General features: G+C 45.1%; 3 protein-coding genes across 8 annotated transcripts in view; 2 read left to right on the forward strand and 1 right to left on the reverse strand.

Moving 5' to 3' along the window:
* Positions 1 to 57: 57 nt before the first annotated feature.
* Positions 58 to 8,056, forward strand: DNAJC14 (DnaJ heat shock protein family (Hsp40) member C14). Of its 2 annotated transcripts, XM_060165944.1 has the most exons (8): positions 58 to 81; positions 605 to 1,122; positions 1,569 to 3,034; positions 5,738 to 5,844; positions 6,052 to 6,171; positions 6,524 to 6,684; positions 6,788 to 6,890; positions 7,100 to 8,056. In XM_060165944.1, the coding sequence occupies exons 3-8, from the start codon at positions 1,625 to 1,627 to the stop codon at positions 7,308 to 7,310; spliced, it is 2,112 nt and encodes a 703-aa protein (XP_060021927.1). In that variant the 5' UTR covers positions 58 to 81; positions 605 to 1,122; positions 1,569 to 1,624; the 3' UTR covers positions 7,311 to 8,056. The 2 variants fall into 2 exon arrangements, with proteins under 2 accessions (XP_060021927.1, XP_060021926.1); XM_060165943.1 differs by lacking the exon at positions 58 to 81 and having other exon boundaries at positions 528 to 1,122.
* A 233-nt stretch (positions 8,057 to 8,289) lies between these two features.
* ORMDL2 (ORMDL sphingolipid biosynthesis regulator 2) lies at positions 8,290 to 10,906 on the reverse strand. 4 transcript variants are annotated; one of them, XM_060165950.1, is made up of 5 exons: positions 10,792 to 10,905; positions 10,342 to 10,547; positions 9,705 to 9,879; positions 9,384 to 9,535; positions 8,290 to 8,777 (listed from the first exon to the last, which is right to left on the reverse strand). In XM_060165950.1, exons 3-5 carry the CDS (start codon positions 9,876 to 9,878, stop codon positions 8,642 to 8,644), a joined length of 462 nt encoding a protein of 153 aa, XP_060021933.1. In that variant the 5' UTR covers position 9,879; positions 10,342 to 10,547; positions 10,792 to 10,905; the 3' UTR covers positions 8,290 to 8,641. The 4 variants fall into 4 exon arrangements, with proteins under 4 accessions (XP_060021933.1, XP_060021931.1, XP_060021930.1 ...); XM_060165948.1 differs by lacking the exon at positions 10,342 to 10,547 and having other exon boundaries at positions 10,792 to 10,906; XM_060165947.1 differs by having other exon boundaries at positions 9,705 to 10,547.
* Positions 10,907 to 11,175: 269 nt separating this feature from the next.
* The window catches only part of SARNP (SAP domain containing ribonucleoprotein), a 52,115-nt gene continuing 40,667 nt past the window's right edge, over positions 11,176 to 22,623 (forward strand). For both annotated transcript variants that reach the window (XM_060165945.1, XM_060165946.1), the window contains exon 1: positions 11,176 to 11,259. In XM_060165945.1, coding sequence (XP_060021928.1) covers positions 11,224 to 11,259 — 36 coding nt within the window. In that variant the 5' untranslated portion in view covers positions 11,176 to 11,223. The remainder of the gene's footprint in view (positions 11,260 to 22,623) is intronic.

Here is a 22,623-nt window from a genome sequence, read left to right on the forward strand (position 1 = left end):
GCTTGGTTTCTTCCACTTCCCAGAGAATTGGAGTATTGTCTTCTGGAGAACTTGGTGGTCGGGATCGGGGACCCCGGGAAGGTGCTCTTACTGGTCTGGGGGCGCCGACGAGGGGTTCATGGGTAGAAAAACTTGCGGAGCAAAGACGGGGTCTGGAAGGGGGACTAACGGAGAGGCGTGTGCAGAGGAGGGGACCGACAGAGAGGGTACCCAAGCCGGGTCTGAGTGGGGGCGGGGGCGCTTGTCAACGTCGACTGAACAGTTTGGTATGCAAACGAGATGCAAAGCAGCATGCAGATGAGTGCAGTGTTTTTTGGCACTCCGCTCGGGTCCTAAGCCCAGTGGAGCCACGCTCTCAGTCCTCCGGTCCCGCTTCGTGACGGGGACTGAGAGCTGCACCCAGAGGCGCGGATCCGGGCCGTGGGAGCTGCAGTTATACGGGGCAGTTCGCCAGCTGGGTCAGGCGCGGTGGCGGGGGGTGGGGAGCGAGGGTTGGTGGGAAGAAAGGGGCAGCGTAGGAGGGCCAGGGCGGGGCCAGGCCCGGGGCGTCCTCCCCTCCGCTCCACCCCCGCATGATACAAAAGGGCCTCTGTCCTCATTACAGCAAGGGATCAGTGCGGTGGCTCCGCTACGCTCCCTGGTTTTGACTGCAAGGGAAAAAGACTGGCTCGGTGGCTTTCCTCTATCTCCCGGTCTCGGCACAAGCCCAAGAATACAGCCAGAGGAACTTGAGAATCTGCCCCGAGTCCGCAGGCACTGCTGCAGCGCCCACTTGCTTCGCTTCCTGTGGCGCAACCTTCGGGGATCCCACTTCAGCACGCGGAGGGCGGCAGCAGAGAGCCCTTTAAGGGGCGGGGCCAGTGCTTCCTCAGGACCGTCCCCACTGGTTCGACTCCGCGCTTGCAGCACTGGCTCGCGCCTCCGCCAACCGCTTTTACTTTTCCTTCCCGTGTCTTCCCCGGTGACCCCGGAGGTGGAAGTAGCCCCAGGTCGGCGGCCGCGGCGGGGACGGAAGGCGGAAGCAGAGAGTGAACGGGAGGCGGAGCCGGGGGAGCTGCTCTCGTAGCTCCCCCTGGCCCTCGGCCCAGCTGCTCGAGGGGGAGGAGTTACCGCCGCTCTTCTGTACGTTACCTTGGTCCCCTCTACCCAGCCCGAGGGTTCACGGTTTTCTCTGTCAGGGGCAACCACAAGCTCCGCCCCCAGATTTTCTTTAAAGACCGCACGGTCCCCACCCTTTTCTGGCAGTCTGCGGCCCCCTTTCCGGTCGTCTTTCCTTTTTTCCCAAGAGTGACCCCAGGACCACACCCTTTGTGGTACCTCTTTTTTTCCCTGATTCAGCATTATAGCTTTCTGGGGAAAGAAAAAAATAAGGGGATTTGGAGGAGGGGGGAGGGAGCAGGGTTGTCGTTAATGTAGTATTGGCTTTATTGCTGGGGTAATGAATGCCCAAAAGAACTCGGGAAAACAAGGGAGGTGGGTCCGTTAAATATATCTCCCCAATTTAAGATTATGTAACCTCTCTCTTCATCCTATCCTTGATCATCCCCACCTTGATACCTTTGTTACAGGCATCAGAACTTACCATGATGGCTGTGACCTAAAATCCTCAGGAAGCCCTGGGGTCATGGCCCAGAAGCACCCCGGAGAAGGAGGGTTGTGTGGAGCCCACCACAGTGGTGGTGCCTCCCTCAGGACTTTAGGACCCTCTGTGGACCCTGAAATACTTTCATTCTCAGGACTCAGGGACTCAGCTGGGCCTGCTCCTAATGGTACCCGCTGCCTCACAGAGCACTCTAGTCCTAAGTACACACAGCCCCCAAATCCAGCCCACTGGTCAGATCCAAGCCATGGCCCTCCAAGGGGTCCAGGACCCCCTAGGGATGGAGAGGACCCTGATCAGAGTGAGGCATCTTCAGAAGAGTCAGGAGTGGACCAGGAACTCTCAAGAGAGAATGAGGCTGGGTACCAGGAAGATGGGAACCCTTCTTTTCTTTCCATTCCACCTGCTTGTAACTGCCAGGGAACCCCTGGAATCCCTGAAGGGCCTTACTCTGAGGGAGGAGACAGCTCTTCTAGCAACTTTTGCCACCATTGTACCTCTCCAGCTTTGGGGGAAGATGAAGAGTTGGAAGAGGAATATGATGAGGAGGAACCTCTTAAGTTTCCCAGTGATTTTTCACGTGTGCCCAGTGGAAAGAAACCTGCACCCCGGAGACAACGGCACCGCGTTCCAGCCAAGGAGGATACTCGGGAGGGTGGACGCAGAGATCCCAGATCCCCTGGTCGACATCGGCTGGGTCGGAAACGGAGTCAGGCAGATAAGCGCAGAGGACTGGGATTGTGGGGAGCAGAGGAACTGTGTCAGCTTGGACAGGCAGGCTTCTGGTGGCTGATCGAACTGCTGGTATTAGTGGGGGAGTACGTGGAAACTTGTGGCCATCTCATCTATGCATGCAGGCAGCTGAAAGGCAGTGATCTGGACCTTTTTTGGGTCTGGGTTGGAGTCTGGGCAGGGCGGCTGGGGGGCAGGGCCCAGGTGATGTTCCAGTTTCTGAGCCAAGGGTTTTGCTATGGGGCAGGGCTGTTCACCCGTTTTCTTAGGCTACTGGGTGCTTTGCTGCTTCTGGCTCTGGCCCTTTTGTTGGGCTGTCTACAGTTGGGCTGGCGGTTTCTGGTAGGACTGAGTGACCGGTTAGGTTGGAGGGGTAAAGCCACCTGGCTCTTCTCTTGGCTAGCTTCTCCCACCTGGCAGCGGTGCCTGATTCTGCTGAGAGAGAGCAGGCCGTGGCAGCAGCTGGTAAGAATAGTTCAGTGGGGTTGGCTGGAGTTGCCTTGGGTCAAGCAGAGGACCAGTAGGCAGGGGAATGCACCTGTAGCTAGTGGTCGCTACTGCCAGCCTGAAGAGGAAGTGGCTCGACTGTTGACCATGGCTGGGGTTCCTGAGGATGAGCTAAACCCTTTTCATGTGCTGGGGGTTGAAGCCACAGCATCAGATGTTGAACTGAAGAAGGCCTATAGGCAGCTGGCAGTGATGGTGAGTACCTTTCCCCTCTGTTTCCAGTTCTTTGTTCCCATATTTTATTTTCTATTACAATTTTTGGGAGAGTGGAATAAAGGGAAGGCAGAGTAGAAAGTCAACTTGAAGACGAAGAGCATCTTTAATTCTTAGGAAAGAGTCATAAAGACTTTCCCCCCCTTTATTATGGGATCTGACTTTCCCTTAAAGTTTTTTGTGATGAGATTCTTTTTCTTAATGAAAATCAACGAACCTGGTGTATTAGACAGTGTTGGACTCACTCATCTGGAATAACCAGGTGAAATCCTGAGTAGGGTGGAGAAGAGACCTAGTCAGAAAGCCTGGCAGTTCTTCTCTCCTAAACAAATGAGGGTTTTTTGAATACAGGGAAATCCAACTGTCTGTCGCAGTGAGGCAAGTGTGGACTAGTGTGGGAACGTTCAGGGAGTACATGTGAGTGATTATTCCAGGACCAGGTGAGAGAAAACAGCTGTTTCAAGACCAACAACCCAGAGTGGGAAAGGAAAGGAGAATGGGACATAAATCTTGGAGAGGCATGTACATACATTTTCAGGTCATACATGAAAATATGGTTGCTTTTACTGGTAAGCGGGTATAGGTGGGAGTTGTGACGTATCATGCTCAAGGGAAATGGTTTAATACAAGCATGCAATCAAATTGCTTTTAGAAGTAGCTATTCAGGGACTTCCCTGGTGGCGCAGTGGTTGGGAATCTGCCTGCCGGTACAGGGGACAAGGGTTCGAGCCCTGGTCCGGGAGGATCCCACATGCCATGGAGCGACTGGGCCCGTAAGCCACAGCTACTGAGCCTGCGCGTCTGGAGCCTGTGCTCCGCAACAGGAGAGGCCACGATAGTGAGAGGCCCACGCACCGCGATGAAGAGTGGCCCCCGCTTGCCACAACTAGGGAAAGCCCTTGCATAGAAATGAAGACCCAACACAGCAAAAATAAATTAATTAACTAATAAACTCCTACCCCCAACATCTTAAAAAAACAAAAAAAAAAAGAAAAGAAGTAGCTATTCAGATGCTATTTTTAGATATGCCATTTCTATACAAGTAAAGCTATTATGAATGTAAGTAGTGTGTGTAAATTGCATTGGAGGCCTATTTGAGTGTATGGAACTTGAGTGGTAAAATATCACAGTGTGTAAATTATCTCAATGGTTGCATGACACTAAAGGGGAATGGGCAACCAAAGTTTCCATTAACCATTCAAGGCACAATAAAGTACCAGGCCTGTAACTTACCAGAGGACTAAATTATCAATAGTTTGGTGGGAAATGTATGCCCCTTAGTGGATGGCCTGGGATATTCTGAGAGTGGGGAACAGTGTTCACACTCAAATTGTTACTAATGGTAGAGTTCTTTTCTCACCTTTATGTCTTTTAGCAGACATCCTCTCTTGGGGAGTATCATTCAAAAATTCTCATTTTCAACTTACTTTCTTGAAATAGAGCTGTGGTAAAGTTCCCTGATCCTCAGTAGACCTGCCCTACTATCCAAAGTTCTCCCTCTTGTTCTGGGCCACAGTATCCGTGGGCTTCTTTTTTTGGCCGTGCCACATGGCATGTGGCATCTTAGTTCCCCGACCAGCGATTGAACCCGCGCCCTTTGCATTGAAAACGCAGAGTCTTAACCACTGGACCACCAGGCGAGTCCCTGTGGGCTTCTTTTATACAACCTCTCACTGCCTTTAATAGGCCCTAAATTGACCATTACCCACATTCTGTAAGTTTGGGAATGTGAGAGATTTAATAGCATTCTGTTTATTTGGCCTCAGTCAAGAGACTAGCTTTATCTCTGTTTTTGGTGTATGTGGATGGGAACAATCAGGAAGCTGTAGAAAGTGAGGATATTATCTGTCTTGGAGAAAAGGCTGAAAAGTGGATAAAAAGCCTGTGAGGATCGTGGTATGTTATCAATATTTCACTCCTGGGACAGAAAGGCAAACTACTGTAGGAAGTTTTGAGTATATATGAGAATTTCCTAGTTAGAAAATAGAGTTTGAGTATGTTGGAACTCTTAACTTTATGACTGACAGTAAAGTTAAAAGATGAGGGTTTAGTACGTGTGTGCCAGGTAGTCACACACATACTAAACCAACCATCCCTGCTTGCCTGGGATTGAAAGGTTTCCTGAGACATGAAATTTCAGTGCTAAAACTGGGACAATCCCAGGCACACTGGGACGGCAGATCGCCATAGTGCCAGATTCTGTGCCATATGCTTCATGTGTTTTCTCATTTAATACTCCCAACAATCCATGATAGATAAAATATTCTACGTCATACAGCTAATAAGTGACAGAGGTGGGACTTAAACCCAGATCTGTCTGCAGAGCCACAGCAATTAACCATTAAGCTATACTGACTCTTCAAAAAGATGGTGAAGGAGAACGCTTTTTTTTTTTTTTTTTTTGCGTTACGCGGGCCTCTCACTGTTGTGGCCTCTCCCGTTGCGGAGCACAGGCTCCGGACGCACAGGCTCAGTGGCCATGGCGCATGGGACTAGCCACTCCGCGGCATGTGGGATCTTCCCGGACCGGGTCATGAACCCATGTCCCCTGCATTGGCAGGCGGACTCTCAACCACTGCGCCACCAGGGAAGACCCCGAAGGAGAACCCTTTGATATGAGGTTATTTTGACCCAAAATGGGGAGAGGATTGGAATGGATATGTGATGAAATCTGTGTTTTGGTAGGTTCATCCTGACAAAAATAATCATCCTCGGGCTGAGGAGGCCTTCAAGGTTTTGCGGGCAGCTTGGGACATTGTCAGCAACCCTGAAAGACGGAAGGAATATGAGATGTAAGTTGGAGCTAGGAAATTGTCAGGTGGGGTAAATGAATAATCTTCAATAGCAGAGATCATTGGACTTGTGGATGGAGGCTCTCTGAGGCAGAGAGAACTGAGGTGGCTTGTCTAGCTGGCCAGGGGCCTCAAGAAGCCAATAGATCTGTCTCCCTTTGTCCCTCACTCAATACTCTCTGACTTACAAAGCCTTTTTTCTCTCAGGAAGCGAATGGCAGAGAATGAGCTGAGCCGGTCAGTGAATGAGTTTCTGTCCAAGCTGCAGGACGACCTCAAAGAAGCAATGAATACTATGATGTGCAGCCGATGCCAGGGAAAGCATAGGTATGACTTAAATAGGACAGGAGTGGGACAGCCACAGTTTAGGGATTGGGTAGGTAAAAACCTTCCTTGTATTGTCAGTAGTTGTGGGATCCAGATGGTAAGTAACAAGACCCTGAGGTTTCTACTTTTGCTATATTGTTAAGAGACTGAGGATTTGAATTAGCAAGAAGAAAAGATAATAGTTCTAGCTTTAAGATAGAAGGTTGAGGGCAGGGTGTACATAGGCATTTGTAACAACTGAGTCAGTAACCATATTTGTCAGTAATGATGAGATGTCAGTAATGGAGACTACAGCAATGCTCCAGGTAAGCTTGATAGATTATTAAGGAACTGCCCTTTTGTTGGATTGCAGGAGGTTTGAAATGGATCGGGAACCTAAGAGTGCCAGATACTGTGCTGAGTGTAATAGACTGCATCCTGCTGAGGAAGGAGACTTTTGGGCAGAGTCAAGCATGTTGGGCCTCAAGATCACCTACTTTGCGCTGATGGATGGAAAGGTGTATGACATCACAGGTATACTTCTGTCCTCTGGAAGTATGGGCTCATATATCCAGCCCATCTGTGATATCACAGCCAAAACTGTGATATTTTGGCTAATTATCTCTCATGCTTGCAGAGTGGGCTGGATGCCAGCGTGTGGGAATCTCCCCAGATACCCACAGAGTCCCCTATCACATCTCATTTGGTTCACGGATGCCAGGCACCAGTGGGCGGCAGAGGTGGGTGGTATTCCTCTCAATAATCTATCCACTATTCTAGTTCTGAACATGGTTTCATGACATGCTGTTTAGGACATGTAGGTGTCTCACCCTATAAGGAGTTTGGGAACTGACTCGGTATATCTTTAAAATAGGTATAAATAGGTAACATAGGTAACCATTTGACTCCAGTATCTCTTGCTTCATCATGTCTTCTGTTTTCCTGTCAGAGCTACCCCAGATGCCCCTCCTGCTGACCTTCAGGATTTCTTGAGCCGGATCTTTCAAGTACCCCCAGGCCAGATGTCCAACGGGAACTTCTTTGCAGCTCCTCAGCCGGGCCCTGGGGCCACTGCAGCCTCCAAGCCCAACAGCACAGTACCCAAGGGAGAAGCCAAACCGAAGCGGCGGAAGAAAGTGAGGAGGCCTTTCCAACGTTGACACCCCCCCTCTTTCCTCAAATCAATGTCAGGGAGTCAAAAGGGCTGTGTACAGCACAGGATGGAGTTTGATTTGTTTATTTTTAAATATTTAAAAAAGGGAAAATTTTAAGCTCAAATTGTTCACTCAGTACTTATAGGAAGCCCTGGAACCACTCTCCCTCCTCCACCAGCACCCAGGAACTGAATCTTGTCTTCTGACAATACCAAAGAAATAGGGGGTGGCTAGAACAAAGAACCTAGGGCCTGGACCTGGGCTGGACGATATGTCCCATAGTAGTGTGGGAACTGGGTAATTCCCTGGGATCTGTATGCCTTTGTCTTGTCTTTTGCTTCTACAGCAGATGACACTTTCCCCCCTCTTTTTAAACGTGTCTGTATTATTTCTTGACCCATTTCAGGAGGGAGCCCCCTCCTTTGCCCCAATATACTAGTAAAATGACAGAACGAGAAAGCATGTAACCCTAATTATAGGAGATACATAGAGTTCAGAGAGTGGGAACTCTCACCTTGTGGGTAATCACCCAACTTCGTGCTTATTGCTGCAGGGATGGCCAAAACTAATAATTTTTAAAAAATAGAATCACGCTCTCTGCCCTTGGGTGAGGGGGAAGGATAGAGGGGCTCCCGGCAGCCCCCTTATGATCCAAGGGTTTGTATTTTTTTAAGTTTGTTCATATTTGTATGTATATATCTATTTAAAGCCAGGGGATTATCTTTCTATAAATACATAACTGGCAACCTGTATCTTCCCTCTCTTCTTTGCCCATATAGCTGGAGCCCTTTTTTTTTCATTTGAGAATCTTTTCCCTCCTAAGTGTTAGCTGAGAGCGAAGGGCACCTCCTACTGGACCAAGGGAGAGGGGACAAAAAAACCTTAGAGAAATTTTGTAGTTCTGTAAGTCATTATTGCATCTTTCTTCCCCAGCCTTATGAATACATCTCCCTACCCTTCCTGCTGACCAAACTGTAGCCATATCTGAAAATACTTATCTTTATTATAAGGAAAATACACAGTAAAACAGAGCTGGATGGAAGGTGGTGGGAGTGGATGATATGGAAAAACTTAATCAACCAAAAAGCTGCCCCAACATGGCTTCCTGCTGTGGAGAGTGATTTGCCCCTTACCTCACTTGTCTTTCCTCAGTCAAAGAAACCTGCTCCTAGCAGGGCTGGGCCCAGGGAACCCCATTTTCCAATGAAAATTTGGGAAAGTTGAGTTTCCACTGGGAGTTTGGGAAACATAGTTCTCAGGCTTTCAAGATATAGAAGACAGTATAGAAAAAGGAGGGATGTTACAGCCCTTTGTTCCAACGTCCCCAGCCCCATCCCTCAGTATTTATTGATGCCAAAGAGACGGACCCCATGGAATTGGGGCAGCTTGGGCAGCAGTACACTCAGCAGTGAGGCTGTGTTGATGAGGAAATAAGCAGCATCATACTTGGTGTAGAAGCTGGCCAGGAGGTAGCTGGGGAGAGAAGAAATAGGTTGAATGAAGTTGGCCTTCCCTATCCATATTCAGGCCTTTCCAGCAACTTTCTCTTCAATTTTAAATGACCAGTTTTACTGCATGCAGTCCTAGGATATCTGAAAATATTCCAGCTATATTAACAGCATTTACTTTGGGGTTGGGGAGATAATCGGATAGCACCTTTAACTGGAGATTTATAAATTAGTTTTTTTTTTTTATTGTTAATGACAGGTGGCAAATGACAGCTGAAGCAGTTTCAGCCTGCATGACTGTTAGAATCCTTTCTGCTTCCACTTCTCAGTTAGTTCTTACAGATTCACATCAGTTCTGCCTTTATTTATTCACTTCTTTTGGAAGTGTAAAATAATTTCTTTTACTTGGTGTTTTGTCTTTTCTCAGTCCCATCTCCATTCCTACCACCAAGGAGGCAGCAAGTAATGCTTGATTACTGTCTTCTACTTTTTACTGTTCTCTTTAGATTTAGACCTAGTATATCATATCTTCACAGGGTCTAAGTGAGCAGAAGTCTGCTTTTTTAAAGATTCCCTGTGGACCTTTGTACCTGGCTTTTGAAGGATCTCCCGTATCTCCCCCTGGACTCACAGTATAATGGGAGAGATGCTGAGGAATTTTCGGGAAGAGGTAAATTGGAGCCCATAGTCCATCTGTTCCCAGTGTGTCAGTAGCCGAGCCTTTCCTTGGTCAGGGGTCTCAAAGGGTGTCCCTTTCACCGTATGTAGGAAGACATACATAGCCTGGGAGGAGGGAAGTGGGTAGTGTGAGGGGGGCAGAAAGCAGTCCTTCAGCCCAAGAAGTATGCTAAGATCCCAAAAGGAAGACAAACCCCCAAATAATTGGTGATTTTATTTTGTTTTTGGTTGGGAAAAGCCTGGGGTGGGTAAAAGGTCATGGTTTAGTGCTCACCAAGTTATGGATGACGTTGGTCAGGGTCCAGACAACAGGAATGCTGAAGAAGGGGATGCTGAGTAGGACCACATGCAGCAGTCCTACCAAGATGATGTAGGCCAGCCAGATGCCCCGGCTATTCATCACTCGAGTGTTGGGGTTCACTTCGCTGTGTGCCACCCCGACATTCATCCTACCACAGCGGGGGATCAGGCAGGAGTCCAGCTTAATTTCTTCTCAACCCCTCTTTGAGTTTGTTCTTCGAAGTTGTACCCTGAATAGCCCAAGTCCCCCGGACTCTATTGGGAATGAGAGAACTTCCCCATCATGCACAAAGGAAAAACTGAAGCCTTGGGGAAAAAAACTTAGAAGGCAAGAAGAGTGCTCTCTACATCTTAGAGACATATTACAGTAATCTTTCTTCTGATCCTTACACTTCAACTGTAACTTGAAGGAGTAAGCATAGGCTTGGCGCGCTTCAAGGAGCAAGGGAAACTGATGTATGTCATTTTACCTTCCTGAAGAAGTTAATAAGGAACCATGAAGACATTAGGTACACCCAAAATTCCAGAAGAGGGTCATGGGAAACAATCAAGGAACCACTAAGGAAGGTTGAGGGGATAAAGCTACCTTTTCTAATCTATTCTAACCCCACCTTTTCCTCTGGGGCTTGCCCCTCCTGTGTCATCTCCTTGGCATGTAAGCAGGCAGCATCCTAATTCTTCCTCTCAAGCGTGGGGTGCTCCAAGAATGTGAACTAGGAAGGGACGTGAGCTGAGCGTCTCGAGAGATGGAGCCCTAGTCCCGACTCCAGGGCGGCTCTGATCGTCGGAACTTGGCCGTTTTAAAATCGTGCTCGCCCTAAAGTTGATGACGCCTGGTTAGGAAGCAGCTCTGGCCCGCCCTCTACCTAAAATTCCCTAAACCCTAGTGCTGAATCCGCCCCTTGCTCCCCCAGGCTCCCTCTCTCCTTCGTCGGCTCCCCTCAGGGCTGTCGTCTTCGCCCCTCTCTCGGTCTGTCGTTCGCCGCCGCTCCACCCCGCACCCCACTTTCACGTCCCACCATTTTTCCTTAGTACCGCTTCCCAGTCTCCCGTAACCCTACCTGCCAGCTTCGGAAGCCCGTCCAGCTTGGGGCGCGGCGCGACGCTTGCTTCTACACCTGCGGTCTCCAGGAAGCAGCAGCCCCGGCCCATCTGCGCTCTCCCTATTGGTGAAGCGGAGTCAGCGTCGCCACCACCCATTGGCTGGCGGTCTGCCACCGGGACTCACAATTGGTCACCATTTGCGTCCTTCGGAAGGTGCCGAACCCGCCCTTCTCCAGCTCCCAGCTTTTGAGAGAGGTGGGGAAAGCCGCCTGAAGGAGTGAGGGCGACTCCAGCTATTGACTAATAGAAAGAGTTGATGGTAGGAGGCGGGAGTAAAAGCCACAGCGATTGGCCGGCCGTGGCTGTCGGCGCCGAGGCGGGAGCTCCCGGAGGCGGAGGCGGAGGCGGAGGCAGCGGGTGGGGGCCTGGCGGAGTGAAGGGGTCACAAGATGGCGACTGAAATGGTGGAGCTCCATAAACTGAAGGTACCGTGAAGGTGGGGAGGGCCGGGTCGGACTTTTACGGAGACTGAATTCTGCCGGCTGGTTTGCGCCTTTTCCTTGCAGGCTCTTCCACTTCGTTTTCCGGCTCCCGCCGTAGTTCTGTTCTTTTGTGCCTCCCTTCTTCCCCACTACGCCTTCCCTAATTTCCCATTTCTCCTCACGGTTTTACTGTATCTTTACTTGTTATTCGGCTCCTTCCTCCACTGTGGTGTCGTCCGCCACTTCCCCATCGGGTTGTGTAAGTGCCTTCAACCTGTTCTGCTCTCTTTTCCTTTCTCGTCAGACAGCATTACGTCAGTGGTCCCCTCCTCTTGGACCCGTGCTGGGCCCAGGACCCCTTTTTCTTCCCTGGGTTAATGCTTTCCAGTCTCTTGTCCAAAGCTGAGATTCACGGTAGCAGATGATGGCAGCTTCGTGTATTTCTGTCTGTCTAGGTCTCAAACTTGATCCAGAAAATGCTTCCCCTCCCTTCTTTTAGGTGGGGTGACGCCCCCGGGACAAACTTGGAAACCTGAGGAGAGACCTCCGAAGATGGGCCTCCCCTTAGAGGCCTGAGGTTTAGGAGACCTTAAGAGGTAGTGAAGGCACAGATACCCCAGATTGAAAAGTTTTTCGAGTTCTCTCAACGCTCCGCCAGCCTTCCCCCAACCCTGCCCTCCACCACCCAAGAGACAAGTCACTCAGGGCTGTAATATTTTGGGAAAACGTTTCCAAGGTTAGGGTTACCTCTGTCCCATTTCCTATCGCGGACGGACCCTGCATCTCTTGGTCTCACCACTGGGTGACACTCAATCACAGAAGCCGGTTTAAGTTGTGTCTTGGGAATCTTAATAAATGTTTCGTGTTTAGGTTATTATCTTCCTGGAAGAAAAGAGTAGTTTCTTTTAGGATGAATTAAGAGGGTATCTCGATTAGTTGTACATTTGTGGTTTCACAAGTAGTTTTCCCATCACATGTTTCGGTCATGTTTTGGTCACATCTCGGGAACCTTTGACAAACCAGGCTGAAAACTGATCCTTTAAAGTTTGATGAGCTTAAAAAAAAAAAAAAGTATAAGGAGAGTAAGGGCAGAGAGAGATACTTGTAATCACTTATTAGTTGACACGAATTAGACTTTCTGTGAAAGTTGCTAGGTTTCTTGCTATTGGATTCTAAGCTGTACTAGTGGGGTTTTGTGTTATCCTGGAGTTACTGTTAACTTGGTGGTGCTGAAATGTGTAGATTGTATCAGTGGTCTACTAATAAAATGACAGGTAGAAAAAGTTGAGCAACTACCTCCATTATGTGTATGCTTACTTGTATAAATTATGTACTACTATAGTGGTATGTATGTTATAAAATATACACAGAAAAGGAATTTTTGAATGAATGGGATAAGAAGGAAATATGAATAGAAGGTCTAATACTTTCTTCCTATTAGTTCCAAAATTTTATTTATTTATTTATTGCTGCATTGGGTCTTCGTTGCTTCGTGGGGGCTTTCTCTAGTTGTGGCGAGCGGGAGCTACTCTTCGTTGCAGTGTGCGGGCTTCTCATTGCGATGGCTTTTCTTGTTGTGGAGCATGGGCTCTAGGCGCGCAAGCTTCAGTAGTTGCAGCACATGGGTTCAGTAGTTGTGGCACACGTGGGCTCAGTAGTTGTGGCGCACAGGCTTAGTTGCTCTGTGGCATGTGGGATCTTCCCGGACCAGGGATCAAACCCCTGTCCCCTGCACTGGCAGGCGGACTCTCAACTGCTGTGTCACCAAGGAGGTCCCCTTATTAGTTCCATTTTTGAAACCCCTAGAGTAAGTCACCAGCCTTATGAGTTGCCTTTATGGATTTTATGTTGGTTTATGGAGTTCCACCTTACGTAAAACTCTGTATTTGTCAGTTCTATATTAAATTTGATTTTGGGGCTTCCCTGGTGGCACAGTGGTTAAGAATCCGCCTGCCAATGCAGGGGACACGGGTTCGAACCCTGGCCTGGGAAGATCCCACGTGCCGCGGAGCAACTAAGCCCGTTCGTCATAACTACTGAGCCTGCGCTCTAGAGCCTGCGTGCCACAACTGCTGAAGCCCTCATGCCTAGAACCCATGCTCCGCAATAAGAGAAGCCACTGCAATGAGAAGCCTGCACACCGCAGTGAAGAGTAGCCCCCGCTCACCGCAACCAGAGAAAGCCCGCGCACAGCAACGAAGACCCAACGCAGCCAAAAATAAAAATAAATAAAATAAAAATGTATTTAAAAAAGAAAATCTGCCTGCCAGTGCAGGGGACATGGGTTCGATCCCTGGTCCGGGAAGATCCCACATGCTGCGGAGCCACTAAGCCCATGTGCCACAACTACTGAGCCTGCGCTCTAGAGCCCGCAAGCCAGAACTACTGAGCCTGTGTGCTACAACTACTGAGGCCCGCGTGCCTAGAGCCCGTGCTCCGCAACAAGAGAAGCCACCACAATGAGAAGCCTGGTCACCGCAACAAAGAGTAGCCCCCGCCTGCTGCAACCAGTGAAAGCCCTTACGCAGCAACGAAGACCCAACGCAGCCAAAAATAAAAACTAATTAATTAATCTTAAAAAAGGAAAGAAAAGAAAAGGTGTATTTAAAAAAAAGAAAAAATTTTGATTTTGATTGGATAATGTTCTCTGACCTGATTTCAGGTAGTCTTAGAGAACATGAGGCAGTCCTGACAGCCTAAAAAGGGTTCATCCTTTTAATCATATTTGCTTGTCTTTGCTTTTTCTCTAGAGCACTTCTTAAGCTTTTGGAGGTCCCAGATATCTTTGAAACTCTGATGAAAGATATGGACCCTTTCCCAGAAAAAGGCATGTACACATACTTTGCATGCGATTTGAGGGGCTTCATCAAATTACCTTGTAGCCCTGAGGAGTCCCTGGACCTCTGGTTAAGAACCCATGCCTTTGATTCTGACTTCCAGGACGGTTAATGTTTGGTTCCACTGTTGCTCTTGCTGGTGTGATCCTGACTTTTGGGTTGACCTAGGGTTTATCTCTTTTTAAAAAAAAAAAACCTTTCCATTTTTATAAAGGGAATTTGGGGCTTTAGCATGGGGTCTCAGAGGAAAGGAACAGGCTTTGAAGTAGGAAGGAAAAATATTATCTATCTGAATTGATATGTAAATCCACATCAGCTGCAAATTTCTGAAGATTTTGTAGAAATGGAATCATTCCAACACAGTTGGAAAGAGAGACTGAATTGTGGGTGAAAATGCTCTGAACTGTAATAGTACCAGATTTCCAGTCTGTGTGAGAAAAGGGACTACAGAGGAGAGAACAAGAAGGGTGTACTAGTTTCAGAGTGCTGCGAACAGTGAAACATTGTAATATTGAAGCATATAGTGCATATGTGTTGGTGTTTGAAGATAGTTTGGAAAGGAAAGTAGGTGAACTGTGCGACTGGAGGTATATTGGAGTGATACTGAAAAGGACTTCTAAGTTGTGTAAGGTGTTCGGTTTTTGTCATGTAGGCAGAAAGTGGGGAACCTTTGGAGATTGGAAAGGAGAGCTGATGTGATCAGTTTGTGTTTTTTGTTTTGTTTTGTTTTGTTTTTTTCTTTGCTGCATGGCTTGTGGGATCCTAGTTCCTCCACGAGGGATCAAACCCCGGGCCCTCGGCAGTGAAAGTGTGGAGTCCTAACCACTGGACTTATAGGGAATTCCCAGTTTGTGTTCTTTTGGCAGTAAGAAGGATGGGGTTTGGAGAGGAAGAAATGTCACCAGCTAGATTTTTATTACAGTAGTCACTCCCCTGCTTAAAACCCTTTAGTTATATGCCTGCCAATCTCTCCAGCTTAGTTTCTCACATTCCAGCTACAGTGGCTTTATTTCATTTCTCAGAATGGCTATTCATTAATTGCTAACATTTACATAGCATTTACTATGTGGTAAACACTGGTCAAATCTGTTTGTATACATTAATTGATTTAATTCTCATGATAATCCTAAGGCAGTAAGGTAAATGCCTGTGTTGTCCCCATTTAAAACTGAGGAAAAACGGAAGCTCAGAGAGGTTGGATAACTTGCCCTAGGTTGCGCAGGTAATAAGTGGTGGCTCAAATCCAGGCAGTCTGTCTCCAGAATTCCTGTCCTTAATCACTGTGCACAACTGCCTTTCTTTACCTTAGTGCTCAGAACATTTACACATGCTTTTGGCTGCAGTGCCCTTGCCACCCCCATCCCCCATACCTTTGTCTAATTAACTGTTAGTTGCCCTTCAGATATCAGTCAAACATCATTTAACCAAGGAACCCTTAGGTAGGATGGGTTCCATCTATCCACACACAAGGTCAGACCACTTTTTAAACGCTTTTATAGGACATTGTACTTCTTTTTTTTTAAATCAGTTGAACATTATGTATATGATCATTGATTGCCTTGTTTCCCTACTAGATTGTAAGCTCCATGTGAGCAAGAACTCTTTCCGTTTTGCTTATGATTATTTTCCTGTATCTAAGATAATGCTTGACACACAGTGGATACTCAGTAACTATTTGTCAAGTGAATAAACTTACTAAGACCTGAAATAAGGTAGTGGCTTTTAGAGTAGGAATGAATTTGAAAGAAATTTGGAATATAGAATTACAAGCATTTATAGATCAGTTAGATGTGGGAGGAATGAAAGATGACGCCAAGTAGTGATACCTTTAGTCTAAGTTGGGAGGAGGAGGAGAAGCCAGTTTTTTGTAGGAGAGAAGATAAGTTCAGTTTTGGGCGTAAATGTCTTTGAGATATTCACTTGGAGATATCTAGTAGTCATTTGGAAATGTGGGTCTCCTGCTTAAGAGCTGAGAGTTGTCTCCAAAGAAGACATACAGATGGCCAAGAGGCACGTGAAAAGCTGCTCAACATCACTAATTATTAGAGAAATGCAAATCAAAACTACAATGAGGTATCACCTCACATCAGTTAGAATGGGCATCATCAGAAAATCTACAAACAACAAATGCTGGAGAGGGTGTGAAGGGAACCCCCTTACACTGTTGGTGGGAATGTAAATTGATACAGCCACTATGGAGAACAGTATGGACGTTCCTTAAAAAACTAAAAATAGAATTACCATATGACCCAGCAATCCCACTACTGGGCCTATACCCCGAGAAAACCATAATTCAAAAAGACACATGCACCCCAATGTTCATTGCAGCGCTATTTACAATAGCCAGGTCATGGAAGCAGCCTAAATGCCTATCAACAGATGAATGGATAAAAAAGATGTGGTACATATATACAGTGGAATGTTACTCAGCCATCAAAAGGAACGAAATTGGGTCATTTGTAGAGATGTGGATGGACCTAGAGACTGTCATACAGAGTGAAGTAAGTCAGAAAGAGAAAAACAAATATATATTAATGCATATATGTGGAATCTAGAAAAATGGTACAGATGAACCAGTTTGCAAGGCAGAAATAGAGACACAGATGTAGAGAACAAACGTTTGAACACCAAAGGGGGAAGCGGAGGTGGGCGTGATAGTGGTGGGATGAATTGGGAGATTGGGATTGACATATATACACTAATATGTATAAAATAGATAACTAATAAGAACCTGCTGTATAAAAAATAATAAATAAAATTATTTTTTAAAAAGAGCTGAGTGCTGATAATAAAGATTTGGGACTTATTCAGAAATATTTATGAATTGCCTACCATGTGCCAGCTACCGTAGGCACTGGAGATACAGCAGTGAACAAAGCAAAAAAAGAAAAAGACAAAATTCTTACTTTCATGGAGCCTATATAGATATATATATATATATATGTATATAAATATATATGTGTATATATATAAATATATGTGCGTGTATATATATATTTGGAGCTTATATTAGGGGAAAGTACAATAAATAAGTAAAATTTATAGTATGTCAAATAGTGATTTGTAGAGAAAAATAGGAAGAGGGAGTACAGTGGGAAGAGAAGGGTACTATAATTTTAAATAGGATGGTTAGGGGGAAGGCCTCATTGAAAAGGTGGTGTTTAAGCAAAGACTTGAAGGATGTGAAAGAGTGAGCCTTGTGCAAAGTATTATAAGAGGACCTTAGAGGTGATCATTAGGATTCTGGCTTTTACCCTTAATGAGATAGGAAACCAATGGAGGATTTTTGAATAGAGGAATGACATATTCTGACTTAAACTGTCAAAGATCACTCTACCTTGTTGAGAATAAACTATAGTGAGGTTCAAGGGCTGAAGAGTTTTTACAATGATCTGTATGAAAGAAAGACAAGAGGGATTAGATTCTGGATATATACATATATATATATTTTTTTTGATTCTGGATATATTTTGAAGGTAGAGCTGACAGGATTTGCCAATAATTGGATTCTGGTACAAGTGAAAGGATGAGAAGGCCAAAGTCTCCTTAGTGAATGTCTTAATGAATATCTGTATTTACAGGGTTGGGTGGAAGAAGAGCTAGCAAAGAGGCTGAGGAGGTGAGGTAAGAGGAAAATGGTAAGAGAGATAGAGTGTGCACATGAAAGCAGTCCTTCATCTTGGTATTTAAAATTGGGCTTGGGACTTCCCTGGTGGCACAGTGGATAAGGCTCTGCGCTTCCAATGCAGGGAGCCTGGGTTCGATCCCTGGTCAGGGAACTGGGTCCCACGTGTATGCTGCAACTAAGAGTTCGCATGCCGCAACTAAGGAGCCCGCCTGCTGCAACTAAGACCTGGTGCAACCAAAATAAGTAAATAATAAATATTTTTTAAAAAAACCATAAAATTGGGCTTAAATCAGAGAGATCTGGGCTGGCATATTGGCTCCACTATTTTCTAGCTGGGTGATTTTTTTAGCAAATTATTGAGTCTCTTTGAGCTTCAATTTCTTAATTTATGAAATGCAGTCATAATACCAACCACATAGATGTTTTGAGAATTAAATGAGGAAATGATGTCCAAAGAACTTAGCCTTTTGCCTGGCATGTATTAATACTTGAAACTTGAGTTCCTATCATATGAAATGTTTAAATGGTGTAAAATGCCTCTGTCTTCAAAGGTTTACAAACTAGATTGAGAGTTAACAGATGAAAATGATTTGAATCAAAATTCAAGATTAGTAAATTAGAAATCAGAGGGTGATGAATGATTGATGTCAAATGTATTATGTAGTCAGTTGATCAGTCCTTTCTCTGCTGTTTGGATAGGTAGCATGAAAAATGCCTTATTAATACTGAGAAATGGGATTTTTAGATTGATATTGAAAATTTAATTTTCGAATAGGTAATTCATGCTCAACCTCATAATATTAAAGGTATAAAAGGGTGCGTGGTAAAAAGTTTCCCTCCTATATGTGTCCTCAACAAACTTCTTTGCAGATTCAACTAGTGTTAACTTACCTGTTTCTTGTCCAGGCATCTTGTGTATACACATTTGAGTGGTGTGTGTGCGCATGTTATTTTTTACATTAATGTTAGTATCATATATACAATGTTCTGTAACTTGGCGTTTTTAAGTAGCCTTATTGAGATACAATTCACATACCATACAATTCACTCAGTATACCTTGCTTTTAAAATATTGAGTTGGCCAAAATGTTCCTTTGGTTTTTAAGTAAAAATAAAAGACATATTTTTCATTTTCACCAAGAACTTTATTAAACAATGTATTCACCGTTTTGTTCCACTACCTTCTGCCATTTTTCAGTCAAGTTCATAATTCCATCTTCCCAAAACTTTTTTTTTTTTTTTTTTTTTTTTTGCGGTATGCGGGCCTCTCACTGTTGTGGCTTCTCCTGTTGTGGAGCACAGGCTCTGGACGCGCAGGCTCAGAGGCCATGGCTCACGGGCCTAGCTGCTCCGTGGCATGTGGGATCTTCCCGGACCAGGGCACAAACCCGTGTCCCCTGCATCGGCAGGCGGACTCTCAACCACTGTGCCACCAGGGGAGCCCTTCCCAAAACTTTTTATCTTTTTGAGCAAAGCACTGTTCCAGGTGCCTTTTACAGTCTTCCAGGGAATTGAAATTTTTTCCATTAAGAGATTTTGTAAAGACCAAAATAAATAAAAATCTGAAGGTGCAATGTCTGCTGAATATAGTGGATGAATCAGAACTTCCCAGCCAAGCTGTAACAGTTTTTGCGTGGTCATCAAAGAAACATGTGGTCTTGCATTATCCTGATGGAAGATTATGCGATTTCTATTGACTAATTCTGGACGCTTTTCGTCGAGTGCTGCGTTCAGTTCAGAAGCAGTACTTGTTGGACTTAATCGTTTGGTTTTCCAGAAGGAGCTCATAATAGAGGACACCCTTCCAATCTCACCATATACACACCATCACCTTCTTTGGATGAAGACCAGCCTTTGGTGTGGTTTGGTAGTGGTTCATTTCGCTTGCCCCACAATCTCTTCCGTTCTACATTGTACAGTATCCACTTTTCATTGCGCGTCACAATTTGTTTAAAAACGAAACATTTACGTTTAATTAGAAAATCAGAAATAAGGTCAAGAGGTTTTTTCCTGCTTAAGTTATGTGGAACCCAAACATCGAAGCGATTAACATAACCAAGCTGGTGCAAATGTTTTTCAGCTCTTGATTTTGATATTTTGAGTATGCCGGCTATCTCCTGCATGGTATAATGTTGATTGTTCTCAATTAATGTCTTGATTTGATCACTATCAACTTCATCTGGTCTGCCCGACCGAGGAGCATCGTCCAGCAAGAAATCTCCAGCACGGAACTTTGCAAACCACTTTTGACACGTTCGATCAGTCACAGCACCTTTTCCATACACGGCATAAATCTTTCTTTGCGTTTCAGTTGCGCTTTTACCTTTCTTGAAATAATAAAGCATAATATGCCAAAAATGTTCCTTTTTTTCTTCCATCTTCAATATTAAAATGGCTACACAAAAATTCACCAGTTTTGATGTTTTCTTTTAAATGTACACTGATATGACAGCTGTCACAATACAGTCTAACCAAATTGTTTCTAATGAAGTTAAAGACAACTAAGCACTACTAGAGTCATCTTATGGAAGAAAACTGAACGAACTTTTTGGCCAACCCAGTATGTTGTTTTAAAACATTTTGAAGTCAAATGCATATAAAAATGGGTAATATTTGGGCTTCCCTGGTGGTACAGTGGTTGGGAGATTGCCTGCCAATGCAGGGGACACAGGTTCAAGCCCTGGTCTGGGAAGATCCCACATGCTATGGAACAACTAAGTGAGTGTGCCACAACTACTGAGCCTGCGCTCTAGAGCCTGCGAGTCACAACTACTGAGCCCACATGCCACAACTACTGAAGCCTGTGCACCTAGAGACCATGCTCTGCAGGAAGAGAAGCCACCGCAATGAGAAGCCAGTGCACCGAAACGAAGAGCAGCTCCCACTCGCCACGACTAGAGAAGGCCCGTGCGTGCAGCAGTGAGACCCAGTGCAGGCAAAAATAAATAAAATGAATAAATTTATTTTAAAAAGTGGGTAAGATTTGATATTATAAGTTATTTATTTATTTATTTGATTGTGCCGGGTCTAGTTGCGGCTCAAGGGCTTCTCAGGCGTAGTGGCATGCGACCTGTTAGTTGCAGGATGCATGTGGGATCTAGTTCCCTGACCAGGGATCAAACCTGGGTCCCCTGCCTTACGAGCACGGAGTCTTAACCACTGTGCCACCAGGGAAGTCCCTATAAATTCTTATTTGAGGCTTTAAAAGTGTTTTGTTCTACTAATGTAATTGTGCCCAAATGAAATGTGTGAAATGACTTCATTTTCAGCTATTTTGTTTTTACTCATCTATTTCCCTTTTGAAATAATGTCCCAGTATAGGAGCAGAACCCATAATATAATAATAAAGTAATATAACAGTGTGTAAAAACTACATGTAACATTCTCATTTGACCAGAGAAGGGGACATGGAGGTGCTGAGAAGACTGCTGAATGAGCCAGAGACCTGAGGTTAGGGACTGGGAGCCAGTGGGGGACTGAGATTTCAGTTACCAACAGCAATAGCAAGGTCAGTGGTCAACAGTGGTGGATGCTATCCAAGCTAAACAACCAGTTGTACCAGTCTGTCAGCTTCAAGTCTACCAGATCAGCATCCTCTGCAGAATCCATCACCGACTGTCTGTTTCCCTGTCATCTGGAGGTTTTTGTAAACTTTTGTCCATATCTACACAGTTTTGGGAAGGAAGGAGTAGGGAGGAACAACTCTATTAGAAAGTTGAATTTTGAATTGCCTGAGTATTTACATTCCTTTTCCCTAGGTGGTCTTAGTGTTACTTAAACGAGGAGAAGAAAGAAGGAATGGAGTCTTCTGAGGAAGATTAGGAGTTATAGGAAGTAAAGAAATTGTATTGCTTTGTAAACAAACACCCTCTAAACATACACACACACACACACACACACACACACACACACACACACACACACACACACACACACACACACACACACACACAGAGTAAATGATATATTTAAAATGTTAGGTGATCTCTAAGTGCCAGGGTTACATAAGACTTTTTTTTCCTCTATACTTTTCAGAATTCTCTAACTATTCTACAGTGAACATAATACTTTTATAACCAACAAAATTCTTAAAAGTGTAACTAAAATCAAAAGACTTGTTCTTCAGGAAACTGAGAAAAAATAAAGTACCAACATGGGAAAGATCAAGATTCTTACTTAAGGTCCATTACTTAAGAAATGGACCTTAGAGATCACTTAGAATCTAGATTCTAGATTAATACTATTCACTGTATCATCTGTAGGCCAGTGCTCATCCATGAACTGTTACTGGTTAATGATGAGATAAGGTTAAAAAAGAAATTAAGCTTTTAGAAACTTTTATAGCAGTTTGACATCACTGCTGCATCCAAGTGTATGATCATTTTTCTAGTAATTGATTTTATTGTTTCTTTACAAAAGTATTGGTCCACAACCTGGTTGAAATGCTATTAAAAACTTGGCAGCCCTATCAGTCTACCCATTTAAAAATATATTGATTTATGAAATGCAGAAATCTGAGAAGCAGTCATTCTGTCTGATCTTGTCTAACCCTTCACCGGTGTCTGTCTAACACAAAGTGTTAGTAGCTGCCAAGCACTATTGTAAATGCTTTATGAGTATTTGCTGGTTCAATCTTCATAACAACCCTATGCTGTAGGTACTGTTGCATTATCCCCATTTCATAGGAAACTGAGGCACAGAGAGGTTATGTTACTCACCCAAGGTTACACAGCTGTAAGTGGTAAAACTGGAATTTGAACCCAAGGTAGTCTGACTTCAGAGGCCATGTTATGCTTTGCAGCCACTCCACACTTAATGGGTGATTACCTACCATGTTTCTCAATAGAGGGTGCTGTTGGCTTGTTGAGTAGAACAAGTGTTCCACATAGTATCCCTCCCTGC

The sequence above is a fragment of the Lagenorhynchus albirostris genome, chromosome 11, assembly GCF_949774975.1.
Source record: "Lagenorhynchus albirostris chromosome 11, mLagAlb1.1, whole genome shotgun sequence".
NCBI classification, from domain to species: Eukaryota; Metazoa; Chordata; class Mammalia; order Artiodactyla; family Delphinidae; genus Lagenorhynchus; species Lagenorhynchus albirostris.